Below are 20,936 nucleotides of genomic sequence, written 5' to 3' on the forward strand. Positions count from 1 at the left end.
AAATGCAAAATGTGGACTATCCTCAGGATGAATTGGAATTGAAAAAAAACAATCTTTAATATCTATAGCTAAAACATACCATGTTTTTGGCAAAGCAGACAATTGAGGAATCCCTGATTGAGCAGCTCCCATAATAATCATCTCATTATTAATGACTCTTAAATCTTGCAATAATCTCCATTTATCAGATTTCTTTTTGATGACAAAAATGGGAGTATTATGGGGAAATACTGAAGGTTGTATATGTCCCTTTGCTAATTGTTGTTTGACCAGGTCATGGGCTACTTGTATCTTTTCTTTAGTCAGGGACCACTGAGGAACCCATACTGATCTTTCTGATTTCCAAGTAATTTTGATTGTCTCAGTGGCCCCTTCTGAAAACCCAATCCATGTCTATTTATTCCTTGATCTATTTGAATTGGTGCTGCTATACCTTGTTCTTGTTCTCCTAATATTTTTTCTTTCCTAAAACCTTGTCTAGCCCTAGTAGTGGGCGCATTAGGATTGATGTTATTTGTTAATGTCAAACCTAATTGATCTAGGACATCTCGTCCCCATAAATTTATAGGAAGATGATCCAATACATATGGCTGTATAGTTCCTTCACATCCTTCAGGATCCTTCCAATCTAATACCATTGCACTTCTATGGGGATTAGTCGCCACTCCTAGGCCTCAAAGTGCTTGAGTGGCTTGTTGTAATGGCCAATGTTTTGGCCATTCTTGACGAGATATGATGCTAAGGTCAGCACCTGTATCCAGTAGCCCATTAAATTCATGTCCTTGAATATTTAGTTTTAGCATTGGGAGAGAATCTAAATTTAAAGACAGCATAGCCCAATCTACACCTGTGGAGCCTAATCCCCTGGAACCTCTTTCTACAGAATGACTGGAAAATTTATCATGCAGGCTGGGTATTATTAATAACTGTGCTATTCTATCTCCTGGTGAAATTACTGATATACCTCTTGGAGAACTAGCTATAATTTTTATTTCACCTACATAATCGGGATCAATTACCCCAGGACTTATCATAAGTCCTTTTAGAGTAGAAGAACTGCGTCCCAATAATAAGCTTACTGTTCCTTGGGGAAGAGGTCCTTTTACTCCTGTGAGAATGATTTGAACTCCCATCTCTGGAGTTAGTACTGCTCTGGTGGAGGCGCAAATGTCCAGCCCTGGGCTCCCTCTGGTTTGTCTGATGAGGCATTTAATAAATAATGTTTCCTGGGCACTACCCTGATGGTGTTGCTGGGTTCCTCCATTGCCCCATATATTTGTGCTTGTGGGCCCTGGAGCATTGGGCCCCCCAGTCCATTTTTTGGCAATGGAGGCTGATGCCTTTCTCCACGATATTGTGGGTAAATACCTGGTCCTTGTCCATTTTTTGATAATGGAGTACCCTCTATGGTGGTTTGAGAACGGCATTCATTAGCCCAATGTCTCCCTCTATGGCATCGTGGGCAAATACCCAGTATTCTATTCCTTTGATACCTAGTTTTGTTAAACCATTTTCCTATAGGGCAACTCCTTTTAAAATGCCCTGTTTGTTCACAATTGTAGCATGTTTTTGGCCTGGCATCTAAAGCCTATTGTACTGCAGCTGCCAAGACTTGCCCTCGTTCATTAATGTCTCTACATAATTTAATATATGTGTTTAAATCTTCATGTCTCCATGGTCTAATGACCTCTCTGCAGCAACAATTTGCTTGCTCATAAGCCAGTTGTTTTATTAATGGCATTGCTTGTTCTGTATCCCCAAAAACTCTGGCAGCTTTTTGAATAAGCCTATCTACAAATTCAGTGTAAGGTTCATTAGCTCGGGGCTGGGGATGTGGCTCAAGCAGTAGCGCGCTCGCCTGGAATGCGTGAGGCCCGCGTTCGATCCTCAGCACCACATACATAGTTGTTGTGCCTGCCGATAACTAAAAATAAATATTAAAAAATTCTCTCTCTCTCTCTCTCTCTCTCTCTCTCTCTCTCTCTACGTCTCTCTCTTTAAAAAAAAAAAAAGGTTCATTAGCTCTCTGTATTACCTTAGATAATTGACCTTATAAATCTCCATGTCCTTGTAAAGTCTTCCATGCCCTAACTGCATCTGCAGCAATTTGTGCATATATAGCAGGATCATATTCAATTTGTAGCCGTTGACCCGCATAAGGTCCTTTTCCTAACAACATATCTAGATTCCTTTGAGGGTAAACGGCTGCTGCATTTCGCCTAGCTGTCTCCGTGCAAAATTCCTCATTGGCACCCTTCCATAACAAATATTGTCCTCCATTTAGCACAGATTTACACATGCTAGCCCAATCTGCTGGCATCATGTCCAAGTTGGTAATGGATTCGACCATGCTTACAGTGAAGGGTGCTTGGGGACCATAGGTTCTCACAGCCTCCTTTAACTGCTTCACTGTTTTGAAATCTAAAGCACGGTGAATTCGCTGTCCTCCTACCTGTTCAAGTACAGGGCATGCTAATCTTTGAGGTCCTGTCTCAGGATTCCATCTATCAACTACGGGGGTTGAGGGCCATTCAGCTGTCTCTATAGATGGAGCAGTTGGTTGAATTACGCCCTCTGGTGATAGAACGGAGTTAGTAACAGCCTCCTGTTTTAGCTTTTTCCCTAATAGCCCCTTTTCCTTTAAATTTTCTTCCTGTCTGACTAGCTCGAGAGAACTTCTCTTTTGCTTGATCTAAAATGTCTTTCTCCATGGTCTCAACCTCTAACAATTTACTTAACACTCTTTCAGTTTGTTTTTTACTAATTTCTAATCTACTGTAAAGATAACACAACCCAATAAGATAACACAAAACAAAACCGAAACAGAATGAAACAAAAACGGAACAAAAAATCGTTGTATCAATTTTCTCTTCCTCAGGGCCGAACAACTTCAAACCTTGAGCCAACCATTTTTCCCAGTTTGCCTGAGAAAGTTCTAGGGATAGGCAGCTTGAAACAAAAACAAAATAAATCAAAACAAGAACACATTGTTTTTTGAAATGGTCACCCATTCTGTCGCCTTCCCTCAGGGGCGAGCAATTTCACTTACCTCTGAGCTTCAGGCGTTCCCCGCACGGGCCACCAAATGCTGCAGAATGCCGCAGTCTGGCTGGGCACAATATCACGAGCCACTCAAGCAGGAACAAACTTTATTTCTGAACTCCACCAGCACACTCCACACACGCTCCCGGGAAATATGCCGAACACCACGCCACGCAGCTCCTCCTGGTGCTGTTGGTTGAATTACACCCTCTGGGACACACTACTCCAACAGGAAATCCCTCCTCCGGAATTCCCTCCTACCACACCTCCCCAACTAATGGGAACTCTCCGGGAGTCCCTTGAGAGCTCCAAAGTAGCAGGCCTAGGCAGACAGCAGGGGTCTAAGCTCCAATTGAATGCACATCTTAACATAATCATTATCATCTCAATGGCTTGCTGGGGTCACCTTTCAACCAAAAATGCCATGCGTCTTTCCTACTTGGCTATGGCTCTCGGCATCACACACTTGAGACCCTGCGTTCAATCCTCTGTACCACATACAAAAATAAACAAGTGAAATAAAGGTGTTGTGTCCAACTACAACTAAAAAATAAATATTAAAAAAAAAACTTTCAACATTGAGTACCATGTTAATTTTGGCATTGTATCTTTTGTTTTTCCTGTTTCTTTGTTGTTTTATTTTGTTTTTCCTATGCAACACTCTTTTTTCCTTTTAAATAATTCATCCTTGAAAAAGAAAGAGTATTTATTAAGACTAGGAAACATTTTTATATGTCAAAAAAATATTGTTTTGAAGTACATGATGTGAAATTTTGAATGAACTGCAAACCCATTATCATTATTATAAGGTATTTCAACCTTACACCTATCAGTGAAAGAGCTATTAAATTTAGAGTACAATCTTAAATGATCAAATTATCTGAACTCTGATTAATAACAATAAAAGATGATTTGCTAACTGAAGAAAACAAATTCTATTCTACTATCTGTCATCATTTATTTATGTGTATAAAGATTGTGCTAGACTTGTACTGTTAGGCCATAAAAGGATATGCAGGGATCTGCCTTGCTCCCAAAATAATTGCTCTTAGACCACCATGCTGGGAAAACCCTATTCTGTCCACAGAGCCAGCAAAACCCTGCTTTCTTCTGCCCATGGTAACATTCAAGAACTTAAAGAGAACACTGTTTACAGGTATTGAATAGGAGTGTGTTAGTCACTTCAAGCATGAAATCTGGCAGTAAGAAATAATATTCATGATCACTCATTGCAAATGGCACAATTTGGAAAACTGTCTGGCAATGTCTACTAAAGTTTAACATAAGAGATCCTAAGGGGCTGGTAATAATAGCTCAGTGGTCAAACACTTGTCTAGCACATGTGAGGCACCAAATTCAATCCTCAGCACACAAAAAATAAATAAAATAAAGGTATTGTGTCCATCTACAACTAAAAATATTTTTTTAAAAAGGGGTGGAGGGGCTGGGGTTGTGGCTCAGCAGTAGAGTGCTTTCCTAGCATGTACTAGGTGCTGGGTTCGATCCTCAGCACCACATAAAAATAAATAATATAAAGGTATTGTGTCCAACTACAACTAAAAGAAATTGAGAGCAAGAGAGAAAGAGAGAGAAACCTAAGCCCAGTAATTTCTTTCCTACATGAATTATCTGTATACATACATATACATGTACATAAGTACCAAAAGACATGTACTAGAATTTCAAATCAGAACTCTTCATATTAGCTGCAAACTGAATGCTACGTAAATGCCTATCAACAATAAAGATAAATAAATTATGTGCCACTTACAAAACAGAATTATAAATATTAATAAGAACAATCCACATAAAATAATATGAATGAATCTCATAATGTTAAGATAAATAAGCCAGACAAAAAAAAAGAATATATATTTTATTATTTGATTTTTAGAAAATATAAAAACAGGCAACAACAATCTATGCTGTTAGAACTCAGGATGATGGTTACTCCTCTTGGCATGGAAGATAATGACAAAAGGTGAGGTCAGGGCACTGGTAATATTCTGCTTCACGACCAGGGAGTTTTTCATATGTGTGATGGTTTTAAAACATATCCATGGATTCATTGAAATGCTTCCTATCAAAAGATAAAGCTCTCCTTCCCCCCTTTGTACTTGGGCTGGCCTTAGTGACTGACCTCTAGCAAAAAGAATGCTTTAATGCTGGGAGTGTAACTCAGTAGTAGAATGCTGGCCTAGCATGTGAGGTCATATTTGATCCCCAGCACCATGCATGCATACAAACACAAGCAAGCGAGCGCGCGCACACACACACACACACACACACAAAATGCAATGGAAGTGACTTTGCATAACTTTCAATTCTAGGTTTAAAAAGATACTAGAGCTTCTACATGGGCCTTCTACCTGTTTCTTGGGATACTGAACCTTAGTATTCAATCACCATGTAGACAGAAAGTCACATGGAAAGGGCACGCATAGGTATTCTGCTCACAGACAACTAAAGTTCCAACAATAGGTAGCATTAATAGCCAGACGTGTAAGTGAAGGAGACTGTAGATGTTTCCAGTCTCCTGGCCTTCGAGCTACCTAATCTGAATCCTATTTAAACTGTAAATTCATGAAGAAAAGAAATGCTTCAATTTTAAGCATGTATATTTTGAAGTGATTTGTTATGCAAGTATGCAAAAATGGAACACATGTATACTCACTTTGTGAAAACTCACTGAGCTGTATTGTACTTTTCCTTAAGTATATTATAATTATTTTTGAGAAAAGGTCTGAAATATCATATAATAGAAAAAAAAGTGAAAGTTCTTCAATAAACTTAATACCTTATTGAGAAGTTTTACATAATTCAATATTCTATATTTATTCTTAAAATTACATAATATAATGAATAATAATGAAATTTTTATCACACCTCATACAGACACTTGCTAATATTCATCAGTTTATCCTCACAAACTGCTCAATTCTTATCATTTATCATGTGTTGGTATGGGGAAAAAATGTTAAGAAGCACTGCTGTAGCAGACACCTACCACAATTTTCTCTTCTTCTGTTGATAGGGCCTCATTATCCTTTGGGAAATTACCTACCCCCTTTTATTAGTGAAAGTAGCCAACTGATTTTCAGCTTTTCCTTTAATTCTATTATACTTTACATTCTTCCAATAAGTGTATTATTTTATTTGAGTTAGAAATATTTGTCTCTAGTCTTTGAAACCAAAAAACACCTGATGATACATATCTTCATTGCTAGCACATTGTCTGACATAGATTTGAAGTTGAATAAATATAAAATGGACAATTAATTTTTTACAAAACCCCTGAGGCAACACAGTAGAAAAATAATAGTGTTTCAACAACTATTTCTGAAATAATTATCTATTTGCAACAAATATAAACTTGAATCCATGCTTCAAATCATGTACAAAAGTTAATTCAAAGTAAATCATAAAGGCTGGGGATGTGGCTCAGTGATAGAGTACTCACCTAGCATGTGCGAGGCACTAGATTTGATCCTCAGCACCACATAAAAATAAATAAATAAAATAAAGGTATTGTATCCAACTACAACTTAAAAAAAATATTTTTTTTTAAAAAGTAAATCATAAACCTATGTACAGTCTAAAACACAGAAAGAAGTCTTTGTAATTTTAGTAAGCAAATATTTCTTAGAGATAAACTAAGAACATGGTCCATAAAATAGTAAATTGGACCTCATTAAAATTTAAAATTGGACTGGGGATTTAGATCAGTTGGTAGAGCGCTTGCCTTACATGCACAAGGCGCTGGGTTCAATCCCTAACACCATACACACATACACACACAAAAAAAAAATTTAAACTTCTCTTCAAAACACACTGTTAAGAGAACGAAAAGACAAACTACATACCGGGAGACAATATTTACAAAGCATTTATCTGACAAAGGCCTTGTATCCAGGATATGTTTTTTAAAACTTTCAAAATTTAAGAAAATAAGCAATCTATTTTTTTGTAAAAAATGAAATGAAGATCTGATTAGACTCTAAAAAAAATTCAGATGGCATATAAACCCATGAAAAGATGCTGTTATGGTTTGGGTATGAGGTGTTCCACAAAACTCCTATTAATGCAGGAATACTCTAAAGTGAAATGATTGGGTTGTGAAAGCTATAACCAAATCATTTCACACTCATTCACCCAGAAAGGTCTGGGTGGTAACTACAGGCATGTAGTGCAGTGGCTGGAGGAGATGGATCATTGCGGGTATTCCCCGGAAGGGTTTTTCTTCCTGTGGTCCTTCTTCTCCCTTTGCTTCCAGACCACACCATAAGTTGAGCAGCTTTTCTCTGCTGGACCTTTCTCCCATGATGTGCTGCTTCACCTTGGTTCCAGATCAAAGGAGTCAGCCATCCATGGACCTCTGAAGCCATGAGCCCCCTCTAAGTTACTCCACTAAGTTGCTCTTTTGGTCACAGAAATGCAAAAGCTAACTAAAACAGAAACTGGTTCCAAGAAGTGGGGTTGTTGCCATGACTAACCTGACCATGTGATTCAGAAGCCTTCGGAACTGTTTGGAGGGAGAAATTTTGAAAAGTTTGTACATGCAGGCTGGAAAAAGCTTTATAATGTAAGCTGAGCTTAAAGGGTGATTCCAGTGGGGGGAGTTCAGGAGACCAGAATGGTGACAGAAATGCAGATTTTACTTATGAGGTTTCAGAGGAAATGAGGACACTATTGGAAATTAGAGTAGAGGCCACTTATATTCTGGCAAAGAACTTGGCTACATTTTGCCCATATCCTGAGACTTTGTGTGAGGCTGAATTTAAAGGTGATGTATTAATTAACCTGGCAGAAGAAATTTCAGGACAACAAATTTCAATCAGTAGCATGGATACTGCTGGCAGATTTTAGCCAGGTTTACTGTGAGAATAAGGAACAGGAAAGAGATCTAAAGAAGTTCTAACTTTTACAGTTTGACCAGAAAAGTGCTTGTAAAACTGGGGTCAAAAAAGTTTTTCTTTTTGAAGAGATTGCAGCCCCTAAAGAGATGCTATGTACTTTGCATGGAAATAATAGAAATGATGGTTAGGGGCATCTCAGGAATTTGCAAAATCATACCAACTATAGGCTTCAGGGCACAGAAGGGAAAATTCACTTGAGAAGAGATTCTGGGGGGTGCCATGCTCACTCAGAGGGGCCTAGAAAGTTGTTTCACCATGCTTAACTGTGCAGGCACTCAGAGGCCACTGCAGCCAATATTCCAAGGGGCCCAGGTATTACGTGAGCAGGCAGGAGACCTTGGCATCATCTACATGGTGATTATTCTGTGGGAATGTAGGATGCTGGAGTTTGGGGATCATGGAGGCTTCCACTGAGATTTGAAGGGAAGGCCATGCAAAGTATGGCAGAGTTGGAGTCCCTGCAGGCTTCCTGATGGAAATATAAAGAGATACAACCACTCTGGAAAATATAAAAATTTCTTAGAAAATTAAAAACACACCTTCTACAGGAACCAGCCATTCCACTTTTAGTTATCAAAAAAAGAAAAGAAATATGTACATATATATTTCCTTGCACACAAATGTTCACAGTAGCTCCATAAGTTAATAGCTTGAAACTAAACACAGGCTAAATGTCCACTGGCAGATTAAGTGGATAAATTATAGTACATCCACACAATGGAATACACTTTGTAATAATAAAAGAATGAACTACTGGGCTAGGGTTGTGGCCTGGTGGTAGAACGCTCGCCTAGCACATGCATGGGCCCTGGGTTTGATCCTCAGAACCACATGAAAAAAAATAAAATAAAGGTATTGTGTCCAATTACAACAAAAAAATAAATATTTTTTTTAAAAAAGAATGAACTATTGTACACAGAAAATGAGTGGGAAAAAAAAGACCAAAAAAGGATACATTTGTGATTTCATTTATATAAAACTTTAGAAAATGCAGATGAATCCATACTAACAGAAAGTAGACCTGTTGTTGCTTAGGTGTGTAAGGTAGGGAGGAAGTTACAAAGGGGCAGGAGAGAAACTTAAAAGTGATGGACATATTCACTTAATCAAAGCAATGGTTTCAGTGTGGAGGATGTATGTCAAAACTTTGCAAATTGTATACTTTAAATGTGCTCCACGTTTATTGTATGTCAATTATCTCTCATTAATATTATTTTAAAAATCTGCAATTAGCTGTCAGATTTTAAGAAGATTGAGCCCAGCACGGTGGCACACACCTGTAATCCCAGGGGCTCGGGAGGCTGAAGCAGGAAGATTTCAAGTCCAAGGCCAGCCTCAGCAACAATGAGGCACTAAACAACTCAGTGAGACCCTGTCTCTAAATAAAATACAAAATAGGGCTGGGGAGGTGGCTAAGTAGTCGAGTGCCCCTAAGTTCAATCCCTAATTTACCCATTCCCCCCACCAAAAAAAAAAAAAAAAAGATTTTAAGGAGACTGGAAGGGGGAAAGAATGGAAATCTCAGTTAAAGGCCTCAGTGAGGTTTGTGTATCACACAAGCATGCAAAGAATCCACACTTCTTCCACTCTGCTGAACCTTAAGGGTTTAAAGAGTCATCTCACTGACATTGTCCGGAACAGGTGTCAACCACCATTATGTCTGTTATCAGGAAGAAAATGACATAATCAGTATAAAATGAATTCCATGTGAATGTAACATATAATCCACATATTTAACAGTTTTAAAAGGCTTTTCTACTTGCAAGGAAGTTTAATGCTATGTGAATTATTTTCTGTATTTTGTATTTAATCTCTCAGATCCTTAGTAAAAAAATCATTAAATGGTTTTTTTTCCATTAAATGCCATAAGAAATTAGAAAACCAAAAGCAGGCTTTTCCAGTTATTAGTTATATTTTGGGGGACAGAGTCATATTCCCTCACCCCTGCTCTAAGACATCAATTTATTTTTATCACTAGTTATCTTAAATTTTACTCCCAGATTCCATCCCTGTATCACTAGACTCCTTCAAAAAGATTCATGAGTAAGGTCAGTGCCACAGCCTTGCTGACCATTACACTGTTCAAAAAGACATCTAGGGCTGTAGCTCAGTGACAGAGTGCTTGCCTAGCATGTGTGAATCACTAGATTCCATCCTTAGCATCGCATAAAAAAAATAAATAAACAAAATAATGGCATGCTGTCCATCCAAAACTACAAAAAAAAAAAAAAAAAAAAAAAAAAAGGCATCCAATCTTCCCTAGTTCTACCTGTGAGAAATACAATGCTCCTCTTGGCTAGTCTTCAGCTTTCAATCATTGTCCAATGGCTGGATGGGAAAAAAATCTCAACGTCTACATTTCTAATTACAGGTAGAGGGTGGCCCATTCTCTCCTAGCAGAGCCTGTGGGGCTTTTACTTTTTAATGGAAGATTATGAAAAAAAACAAAAATACAAAAAACAAGGGCTTAATAAAAACAGTGGCAGAGCCCCACAACTCTAGTATTAAGCAACCCTAACTTCAATTTCCAGCTCTGTCACCTACTGTGTGGAAATCTGCCATGTACAAAACTAATTTTTTAAACCCTGACTTTTTCAACCTTAAAATGGGGTTAAGGCTATCTAATTTTTTAAATGGCATTAACTTTCATTGTAAATTACAGCATATTAGCTAATCTTGAACACTAGCATATGACACACCAATTCAATATTTTCCTAAATATATCATTAAACTGAAATCTTATAGATCCACAATTCAGTGAGAAAACACAACTTCTCCCATGTGAATAAAGAATTTAAGAGGAAACCAAGTAAAGTTCTAAAATGGTACAAACCTCAAAAAGCCAATCGCTTTTGCCAATAAGCTCCGCCTCCGTGCAAACCCAACCCTTTTCCGGCTGCCCCACCCACCCTCTCACACTGGAGCCCCACCCCTCTCCGCGAGGTCCCGCCCCCCACACCTGATCCTGGTTCCCATTGGGCAATTCTGGACGTTGTATACACACTCGATACACGCACGTTTGGCCAGGGCGTCTTCGCGCCTGCGCAGCAGAGCGGTTAGGCAGCTGGACACTGGGGTCTGGGGGGAGGGGGGCGGAGGTCAGGCCGAATCTTCCTCCGTAATAAGAAGCGACGCGTCCTGCCTCCCGCGGTCCTGGCTCCGTGGGTCCGGTCGGATCAGGCCTGGGCGCTGGAGCTGCTGTGGCTCCCGCCGCGGCGGGTGCGATGGAGGCCGTGCCGGAGCCCAGCACTCACGCCGGGGGAGGCCGAGACAGCCCGCGGTGCTAGTAGATGAGGCGGCGGCGGCGGCGGTGGCAGCCCGGGCTCTCCATGAGCAAGCGGCGGCGACGACGGGTGCGGCGGCACCGGCAGTTTTCGGTCCCCGGGGAGGTACGAGGATTCAGTTTCCTAGTGGACAGAGACTGGCCGATGTGTGAATGCCTTCCGCGACCCGGCCTTCCCGCCCATTTGCTCTCAGTCCTAGGCTCTCGGCGGGGGCACTGCCCGGATGGAGGCAGGAGCGCCCAGCAGTCTCACTCGCTCCAGGTTCCGGGACTCGCCCTCGGTGCGGAGCCAGCTCTCGGTGCCAGGCCTTCAGGGAGCGCAGCCGGGTGGGCGTGGCCAGAGGAGAGAGCTGGAAAGGGGTGTCCCTAGCGCGCGCCGCAGGTCCCTGTCCCGCAGCGCTTCCAAGAGCAGCGCGTGCTCGTTCTTTCAGAGGAGTATTTCGGGGGCTCTTATTTGAGGGGGGACTCTAGGACTTCTGAATTATTTGGAGGTATGGCATTCAGTGCCTAGAGCAGGTAGTCTGATCCTTTCTGCCAACTTGGGGTACAAATTGCCACTCTTGGGAATGACTGGAAAGAAAAGGTGGTGTTTTGCCCAGGAAATGGAGGTTAGGAGGGTTTTCCAGATTTATTCAACTGGAGGCCCTGTTGAGGCAGGAAAGTACGTCCTCCAGTGTTTCTAATACATTGCCTAATGGAACAACCTTTTCAACGATGTGGCAAAACTTAAGACAATTTAAAGTAAAATTGTCTGCAGCCATCTCTCCATCTTTTTTTTTTCTTTTTCCTATTTTTATTGCAGTCTACTTTTGAGCATATCACCAAATTAATGCTTAAACTAGGTTCAGTGTCCACTAGTTCTTCCAGTCTTCCCTTGCTAAAGTTAGGTTAATGCCATTTGTAGCACTGTGGTTTAATTTTCTCAGATTATAACTATTGCTTTGAAGAGCTACAGTTACCTTCATTTGGTCATGTTTAAGAGATAATTTGAAAACATACTAGATTAAATCATCCTTTCCAATGCAGTATTAGGAATCCGAACTCAAGCTTATTAAGCAATCTTAAACCTGCTACAGGGTTCTTTAAAATTCAAGAGATATAGCTCAAATCATGAAAAAGTGTATTTTAATTTTTAAAATATTTGAATGCTTGTGGTTTTTTAAAATCTCTGAAAACGAAAGTTAGCTTCTATTAAGAAATGAGTGTGTTTTCCTAAAGTTTAGATTTGCCACACCCTCTTATTTCTAAGTGGTTGACCTCAGCCGCCATGTTAGCAGACTATATATAAACATTTACACTTCAAACTAAATATAGTGTTGAATATTTTAGAGTCCACAATATCTTGCTTCAGATGGAAAACACTGCATGTGTTTTATCTAATATATTGTAGAACCGAATTTTTAGTTGGCTAGTATTGTGAAATAGATTTGAACTTAATTTTTTCACACAAAACCCACAGGTCTGCAGTATTATTGGGGATTGGGCTCATGTTGTGCTTGGGAAAATGAAGCAGTTGAAAAGATGGTCAGTAAAAGACACCGACTTCAGTCACTTCATTCCCTGTTCTTATTCTTCAGATGCTTCCTTTTTTTCCTAAAAAATAGACTTTTCTGTAAAAGTTAGAAAACAATATGTTTTTAGTTTATACCTCTATTTGTCCCAAGTAAAATGAAGTAACTTTTTCCAATACAATTTTAATAGGAACTTCGAAAAAAAATTTTTGGCTTTATATAACATACTTAAGATACAAACATGTTTATCAAAATAGTGTCAGTGGCTTTGAAAAGAAAGTATTTGGCTATCCTTAAGGTAAGGGGAAGTTAAATGCCAGAATTAGTCTTTGTCTATATCAACAGGTGCTATACACAGGTTTTTTTAATACTGCAGATAAAATGTGTAGTATGATTAATATAAAGAACACTAAGTGGCTCTTATCCTATACCCCCAAACTAAGGATTCCACTGTATCAGTTTCTTAAGGGGAACCACAAATATAAGGAAATGGAAGCATAGCTTCAATTTTAAAGGAAAGAGGAGGTTTACTTTAGGAATATGTCTAAACAAATTTAGTTTGTTTATTTTCATTTAGGATTTTTATTTATTATAGGGTTTTCCTATACAGATAAAATCTGCAATATAATTAATATATATGCCTATCAGATGGCTATTCTGTACCTCAAAAAAAAGTTCTGCCTTCTTAAATGGTCTTTATGGAGATCATAAATATTGCCCCTAAAACTGTACATGCATTTACATGTTCTGTTTTAAACTTTTCAAATGCAGGATGAAGACACTGTTTGAAGAGATCAAAGCATCAATTAAAAATAACTATAACCAAGATCGATCATTTTGGAGGCCTGTTCTTCCTTGGGGAGGTGTTTTTACTATCAAAGCTGGCCGCAAAGCAGTATCCTGTACACCACTCTATGTTGAAATAAGACTGAAAAATACCTGCACCATAGATGGATTCTTGATGTTATTATATGTCATTCTTAATGAAAATGAAAATTTTCCTAGGGAACTCTCTCTTCATTTTGGTAGAGAGTTTGTAGACTGTTTTCTTTATTTAATGGACACCTACAGTTTTACAACTGTGAAGCTACTTTGGATTTGGGACAAAATGGAAAAACAGCAATACAAATCTGAAGTTCATAAAGCTTCATTAATAATTGATTTGTTTGGGAATGAGCATGATAACTTTACAAAAAATCTCGAAAATCTCATGTCTACCATTCAAGAGAGTTACTGTTCCAACTGGCGATGCCCGACTCGAGTACAGGAAGATCAGCAGCGCACAATTAATATAAAGTAAGTTGCTGTAATGTCTGTTTCATGGCTTTTGTTTTTAAATCAATATTCTTATATATATATGTGTGTGTGTGTGTGTGTGTGTGTGTGTGTGTGTGTAACCTTTCAATAGCAAACTAATGGATTAAAGGACACTTTCCTGTTTTGGAATGTTTCACTTTTCAAATGGGTCTCTGTCAGAAAGGCTAGTTCCAGATGAACAAGAGAATTTTTTTTAAAATCTTATATCAAGGCCAGGACATAATTATAGACAGAAAACCCAAATTTGGCATCTAATACCTGGGAAGGATGTGGATGTGAGGAGCTTTTATACAGACTGGGAAACGTGCTAGGAGCAGCACAGTGTTTTTGGCTTTCAGAGAGCAGGCAGACATCCAAGCTGGTAAATGACAGAGAGGGAGGCCAAACTGGCAAGCCCTAGTGGAATGCTGGGAAACATTAAATCCCCCAGGGAAAATGATCTGAAAAAGGAGTAATTGCCCATGGAAGAGAAACAGACCCAAACATGTTGTTGTCAGAAAGGATATTTGGCCCTGTGGTTCAGAAAAGCAGCCTAATTCCCTTTGGGAATGTACATCACACACCCTAATTAATTTATTAAGCTCACATTTTCTGAAATATACTTTGTCTTTTCCCTTATATTGCTGATACAGTGATGCTGGTTTTTAAATGTATCAGAAGAAAAAAATGTTCTTACTTTACATCATAATGGGCTAAAAAGTGTTTCATAAATTTATCTTGTTTTAAAACTAGTGGGTCTGGGGATGTAGCTCAGTTGGTAGAGTACTTGCCTAACGTGCAGGGCTAGGTTAGATCCCTAGCACTGAAAAAGAAAAAGAAAAAAAATGGTTTTTAAAAACCAGTATTTTTTATCTATAAATCTTGTAAAAATATAATGAAATGTAATTGTACAGTGATACTAATATTTTATACTTCTGTCACTTAATAATATATGTTCATTGTTATAAGCTGTTTAAGCTTCTATTTTTTAAAATCTAGCATTTAAAACAACTTTGAAGAATATAGGAAAAATTTTATTAACAGATCAGGTAACTGAGGTCAAGAATGTTTGTGATTTGCATCTAGTCAGGTTAAATTATCAGCTGCTCTCCTGACTCTGGGCCCTAGTTTTTACTCACTAGAGCATATTGCCTCTGATTTTAGGAGCAGGAGGACATTGTTTATTTGGTTTTGTTAATTAGAGTAGCAACAACTGAGTATTTCAAGACTGGTGTACAGAAAACTTTGTTTCTTAGAGAACTTTATGCATTATCTGGGAGCGGGGTGGCACACACCTATAATGCCAGCAGCTCAGGAGGCTGAAGCAGGAGGATTGAGAGTTCAAAGCCAGCCTCAGCAAAAGCAAGGAGCTAAGCAATTCAGTGAGACCTCGAGTCTAAATAAAATACAAAATAGGGGTAGGGATGTGGCTCACTGGCTAAGCACAGTTCAATTCCTAGTAGGAAAGGAAAAAAAAAAAAACCTTTATGCATGAATATTTATTGAGTTGAGTTCAACTGGTTTCTGCAAGAAATACAAAAATGGATAATAGATTGTGCTTGGTATACTTGGTTCTGCTAATAATGGATCAACCTGTAGAACTTGTTATCCTAATAATGTATTGGCCTAAAAAAATGTTGAAGCAGTTCTTACATGAATTTTACAATTATTATAGTCCTCCTCAAGAAATTCCACATGGAAACTTGATACGACTGGCTGTGGATGAGTTATTCTGTTCTAAGATTGAACTGTGTGAAGAGCGTGGGTGAGTATATGATAGACATTTAAGATGAAAGTTTTTTATAGTTAAGATAACATTTTTCTGAAATATACTTTATCTGTTTCCCTATATTACTGATATAGTGATATCTATTTTGAAATATATCAGAGGAAAAAGTTAATTTTGAAGTTAATATATGATGAAATAGCATCTCATAAGTATTTAGGAAGCCTAAACCTTTTTGAATCTTCTTAACAGACCTAGTTTACTATGCCATCTTATGTTGTGTTTTCATTATCAAATATCACTATATAAAATATAGTACTTCAGCTAATTGATGAATACAAAGCAAATGCCTTTTCTTTTTTTCCCCATTGTTGAGTAGGGTACAATAAAACCTTGGTTAACCGGAACCCAGCTAATCGGGACCCTCAATTAACTGGATTTTTTTCTGCATTCCTCCTTTAGGATAAAGAGGTAAATGGCAATGAAAAAATTGAACTTAGTTAAAAAAAAAAAAAGTCCAGGGACGGAACCTACTCAACCCAGTCTCTTAGCAATTTCTATATCTACATTATTGAACAATGAAAATTAGTATTTGGAAGAATGATTTTATTACTAATCACCAAAGAAGGGAAGATACAAATACATTCAGTAACTTGTTCCTATTAAGTCCAAAATGTGAACTAACATGTTTCAACACATAATTCTAAAACAAATGATTTTCTGGCTAACTTGGTGTAGTCACTAATGTTTGTTAACCAGATTCTCCCCGCCCCCAACATTCCGGTTAATCGAGATTTTACTGTATAATTATCTTTATTGTATTCTGACCCTTTTGCTTAAATACCTAATAATACTAAGAAAAGAGAACTTGTTTAATGCTAATAGAAGATCTTAAATGGAAAAAGAAAGCAATTAGAGTCATTATTTGAAACCATATAAATAGAAAAATACATCTACAAATAAAGACTTTTATAACAGTTCAGGAGACATAGTGCTTTTATAACCTTGGAAAGAAATGGCTCACTTTTCCAGGAGTTTCTTTTTTTTTTTTTTAACATATTTTTTAGTCATAGGGGTAAACACAATACCTTTATTTTATTTTATATCGTGCTGAGGATTGAACCCAAGGCCTCACGCATGTTAGGGAAGCACTGTACCACTGAGCCACAACCCCAGCCCTCCAGGAGTTTTAATAGTATTATTCCTAGTGTAGAAAATGTAGCCAGTAAACTTCTAGGAATATATGAGGTAAAATATAACCATATCATTGCCCATACCTATAATAGATGATTATACTTACTAGAAAATTAAAGTCATAAAGACAACTCAGATAATAATGTTGATTCTTATTTTCCACTTTAGGTGTGGTGGCTTAAGAGAATTTTCTCAGCGAGTTTTCTGCCATGGCGCACCCCCTTTTGTTGTCCTAAATATGCAACATTGGAAATCTGAAGATCTGGCATATGTACCCTATTATTTGGATTTATCTGATCACAAGTAGGTGATTTGGGTTTGCTTGCTTGACAAAAACAGTAAAAAATAAGTCTTTTTGTTTATTCTGGTTTTTTATGATTTTGACTAGCCATTAAAAAGATATTATTGGAGCCAGGTACAGTGGCCATGCCTATAATCCCAAGGTCTCAGGAGGCTGAGGCAATAAGATCACAAGTTCAAGACCAGCCTCAGCAACTTAAGTATACTCTGACTCAAAAAAAAAAAAAAAAAAAAAAAATAGCTGGAGATGTAGCTCAGTAGTAAAGCTGCCCTGGGTTCAATGTCCAATACTAAAAAAATAAAAGAATCTACTATAGGGAGCTAGCCGATTACCTGTAATCCCAGTGAATCGGGAGGCTGAGACAGGATTGCAATTTCAAAACCAGCCTTGGCAACTTAGTGAGATCCTGTCCCAAAATTTAAAAAAGAAATTAAAAGGACTGGGGATGTAGCTCAGTGATAAAGGCCTCCTAGCTTCAATTCCCAGTTAAATAAAATAAATTTACAGGAAATTAGTCACTAGCAGTGGCCACAATGATTAGAAACTTGGGATTATGGAACAGGTGGGGATTGAACCCAAGGGTGCTCTAACACTAAATATCCTTAGCCCCTTTTTTAAATTTTATTTTGATACCGGGTCTCAATAAGTTGCCAAGGTGGCCTAGAACTTTGGATCCTCCTCCTTCAGTTTCCTAAGTCCTGGAATTACAGGCATGTACCACCATGCCAGGCCTACCCCATTTTTTTTACAAGCTATATAAGCTTTGGCCAATTATTTAACCAGTGTACATGTAAGTTTTCTTATCTATAAAATAGAGATGACAGTGTTTTCCTGGTGCCATTATTGGAAGAATTTGATAAGGCAGCATATGCTGTGTTTAGGGTAGTGTCTGACACTTAGTAAGCATATAGTAAACCCTGACTTTCTTTCTTTCAAATTAGTGTTGAGTTGTATTCAGGAGGTCATCATTTAAACATAAATTGTTACTTGTTCTTATAAATAAAATCATCTGTATACAAGTCAGGAAATAGAGGGTACTTATTAACTTTTGCCTTCAAAAGTTTTCTTGTGTGTTCTCTACTGTTTTAATAGAACAGCACAGTTGTGAGTTAGTCTGTTAATTCTTAAATTATATCAAGGTTTTTAAATATTTTACTTGAAATCACCAATTATACTACATAATTTATATGGATAGCTGCATGGGCTCTCTCTCATCCAGCGAGGAGGTCCACGGAACAGGGTAGAAGAGAGCATGGCTGTGGAGTAATCAAGACCTTCCAGAGACCAAGCAGGAAGCAGGTCTGATTTTATTGCGCAGTTACCATGTATATCTACTCAGGCAGTAGCTAAGCAGATTACAGGCAATTTCTGCTAACCATCCTTGCATTGACCAATTGAGGAGTGGGCCATGGAGCAAGTGCAGGGACTGCAACACATGGCCTCAGGCCTACAGGGTAAGCAGCCTGCCTGCACTTACACGCCTAGCACAAGGGAAGTGGCCTGCCACTCAGAGGCCCTTAACATATGCCTTTTTAAAAACAATCTTGTTTTTATTTCTTAATTAAGAATTTAAGGAATATTTTTCTTAAAAACAAAGTATTATGATTTTCCACTATACTTTATTATTTAATTTACAGGTATTTGTTGGAAGGTGCCACATTATTTAATAAAGAAGAACACCATTATTCTGCAGCTTTCCAGATTGATGGACATTGGATGCACTATGATGGCCTCAGAAATGTGAATTTAATTTTGTTAAATAAACCCCCAGAGTTTCTCCTCTTGTCATCATTGGTTTATATTCGAGCAACAGAGAAATAAATATAGACTGATGCTAAATTAAATTGTTTTCCCGCCTGCCCATGCTCCCCTAGATGAAGGGCTTTTATTTTGTGTATACTTGGTATCCAAGGAAATAGTTCAACTATACTAGTTTCAGAGGTGTATTTTCCAGTGTTTAACCCAGGTAAATGTTTTATATTCAAGATCTATGCAAAAATGTTTGTATTTCTTTTTTTATATTTCCTGGGTTATTTTTATACAATCATATTTTATGTTTAAATAAAATATATATCTTGTGGCCTTTGTATTTTTCATTTGTATGTATTTCAAAGGTTTTCATACTACTTAAATTCAAGAAAATGCTTTGTCATTTGAATTCTAAATTTTTCTTTTTAGTTATCCAAGTAAAAGCTGAGTAAAAGTCAGTATTTTAGTTTATGCAATTCAAAAGTTCAAGATATATCTGACCATATTTCTTTGCCCTACCTCACTATAATTCAAAGTGCACTATTGGGTTTAGTTCAAATGTACAACTTACAGATAGCTTAGTTTATTTTATCCATTGCTTTGCATAATTTCCCTACGGCAATTTAAAAAAATTTTTACATAAAATTTTTTTTTCTGGGCCTAAATTTTTTTATAATGGCAAATTACAGTTAACTACTTGCTAAAATATTCTAAATCTACCAATGGATCCAACCCTAATTAAAGTCATTATAAATAAATTATGTCATGATTAAATATAATAGAAATTCTCCAATAAAAATTATTTTGCAAATAAGACAATTATAAAAACTATTATGTAACTGGATGTTTACTAGTGTTGGACTAACAATAGAAATGTACTTTAAATATATATTTAAAAGGAAAATGGGTACCTGGGAAATTTTTTTTTTTTTTTTTTTTTTTTTTTTTTTGGCAGTGTTGGGGACTGAACCCAGGCCTCTCATGCTAAGCAAGTGCTACATCCCAGCCTGTACTTGTTTTCCTAGTTAAGTTTTATATTGGCACAGAAAAAAAAAAAAAAAAAAAAAAAACTTTATTTATTTTTTTTTAAAGAGAGAGAGAGAGAATGAGAGAATTTTCATATTTGTTTTTTAGTTTTCGGCGGATACAACATCTTTGTTTTGTATGTGGTGCTGAGGATCAAACCCAGGCCGCACGCATGCCAGGCAAGCGCGCTACTGCTTGAGCCACATCCCCAGCCCCAAAACTTTAATTTTTAAAGCAATATCTGTTGGCTCCCTTGTAAATAATAATTGATAGCATGAGGTTTTGATTTGCAGTATAAGTCACTAAAATTCTATAGTTAACTGAATATCATGTTTCATTGAAAAGGATACTGATTGTTCTTCCTGTTGTAATTTAAGGCAAAAAAGCAAAGTCAAAAAAAATATTTTTTGAAAATCATCACCATAATTATAATGTTTACACTTCAGTAAATAGTCTGCTTTAGGTTTTGGGTTGAGATTAGTTGCATTTTATTCAAAGACTTTTATATGATAGCAGTTCACTGCCATATACCAAATTGCTAAAGTTTCATTCAATAAACATTGCCTTGGTGCCATGTTGAGATAACTTATGAATGGATAAATATGGGTGGAAAGTTGCTGAGAATGCCTCACTTTGAATACTATAAGAATTGCTTTTTTAACATAAGATTAAAAAATGATTCATTTTACCAAAAAAAATTACCCCAGGTTTAAACAGTCCCCCAAGTGTTATAAGATTTGATTTACAGTAAATTTACCTGGTAACACATTGCATGAATCAAAATATACATAAGCAAATATTAGACTATACATAAATGGTATAATCACAAATTAATAATGACAGTTATTTCTAATGTAGATTTATTCTTTTAGAAATTGCACTTTATTTAGAA

At 37.3% G+C, this 20,936-nt stretch overlaps 1 protein-coding gene across 1 annotated transcript; it reads left to right on the top strand.

The window, feature by feature from the left end:
• Positions 1–11,014: 11,014 nt before the first annotated feature.
• Dorip1 (dopamine receptor interacting protein 1) lies at positions 11,015–19,249 on the top strand. The gene is made up of 5 exons (XM_076848251.1): positions 11,015–11,347; positions 13,524–14,048; positions 15,724–15,813; positions 17,137–17,271; positions 18,907–19,249. The coding sequence occupies exons 2-5, from the start codon at positions 13,525–13,527 to the stop codon at positions 19,088–19,090; spliced, it is 933 nt and encodes a 310-aa protein (XP_076704366.1). The 5' UTR covers positions 11,015–11,347; position 13,524; the 3' UTR covers positions 19,091–19,249.
• The last annotated feature ends 1,687 nt before the right edge of the window (positions 19,250–20,936 follow it).

This window comes from Callospermophilus lateralis, chromosome 3, assembly GCF_048772815.1.
Source record: "Callospermophilus lateralis isolate mCalLat2 chromosome 3, mCalLat2.hap1, whole genome shotgun sequence".
Lineage (NCBI taxonomy): Eukaryota > Metazoa > Chordata > Mammalia > Rodentia > Sciuridae > Callospermophilus > Callospermophilus lateralis.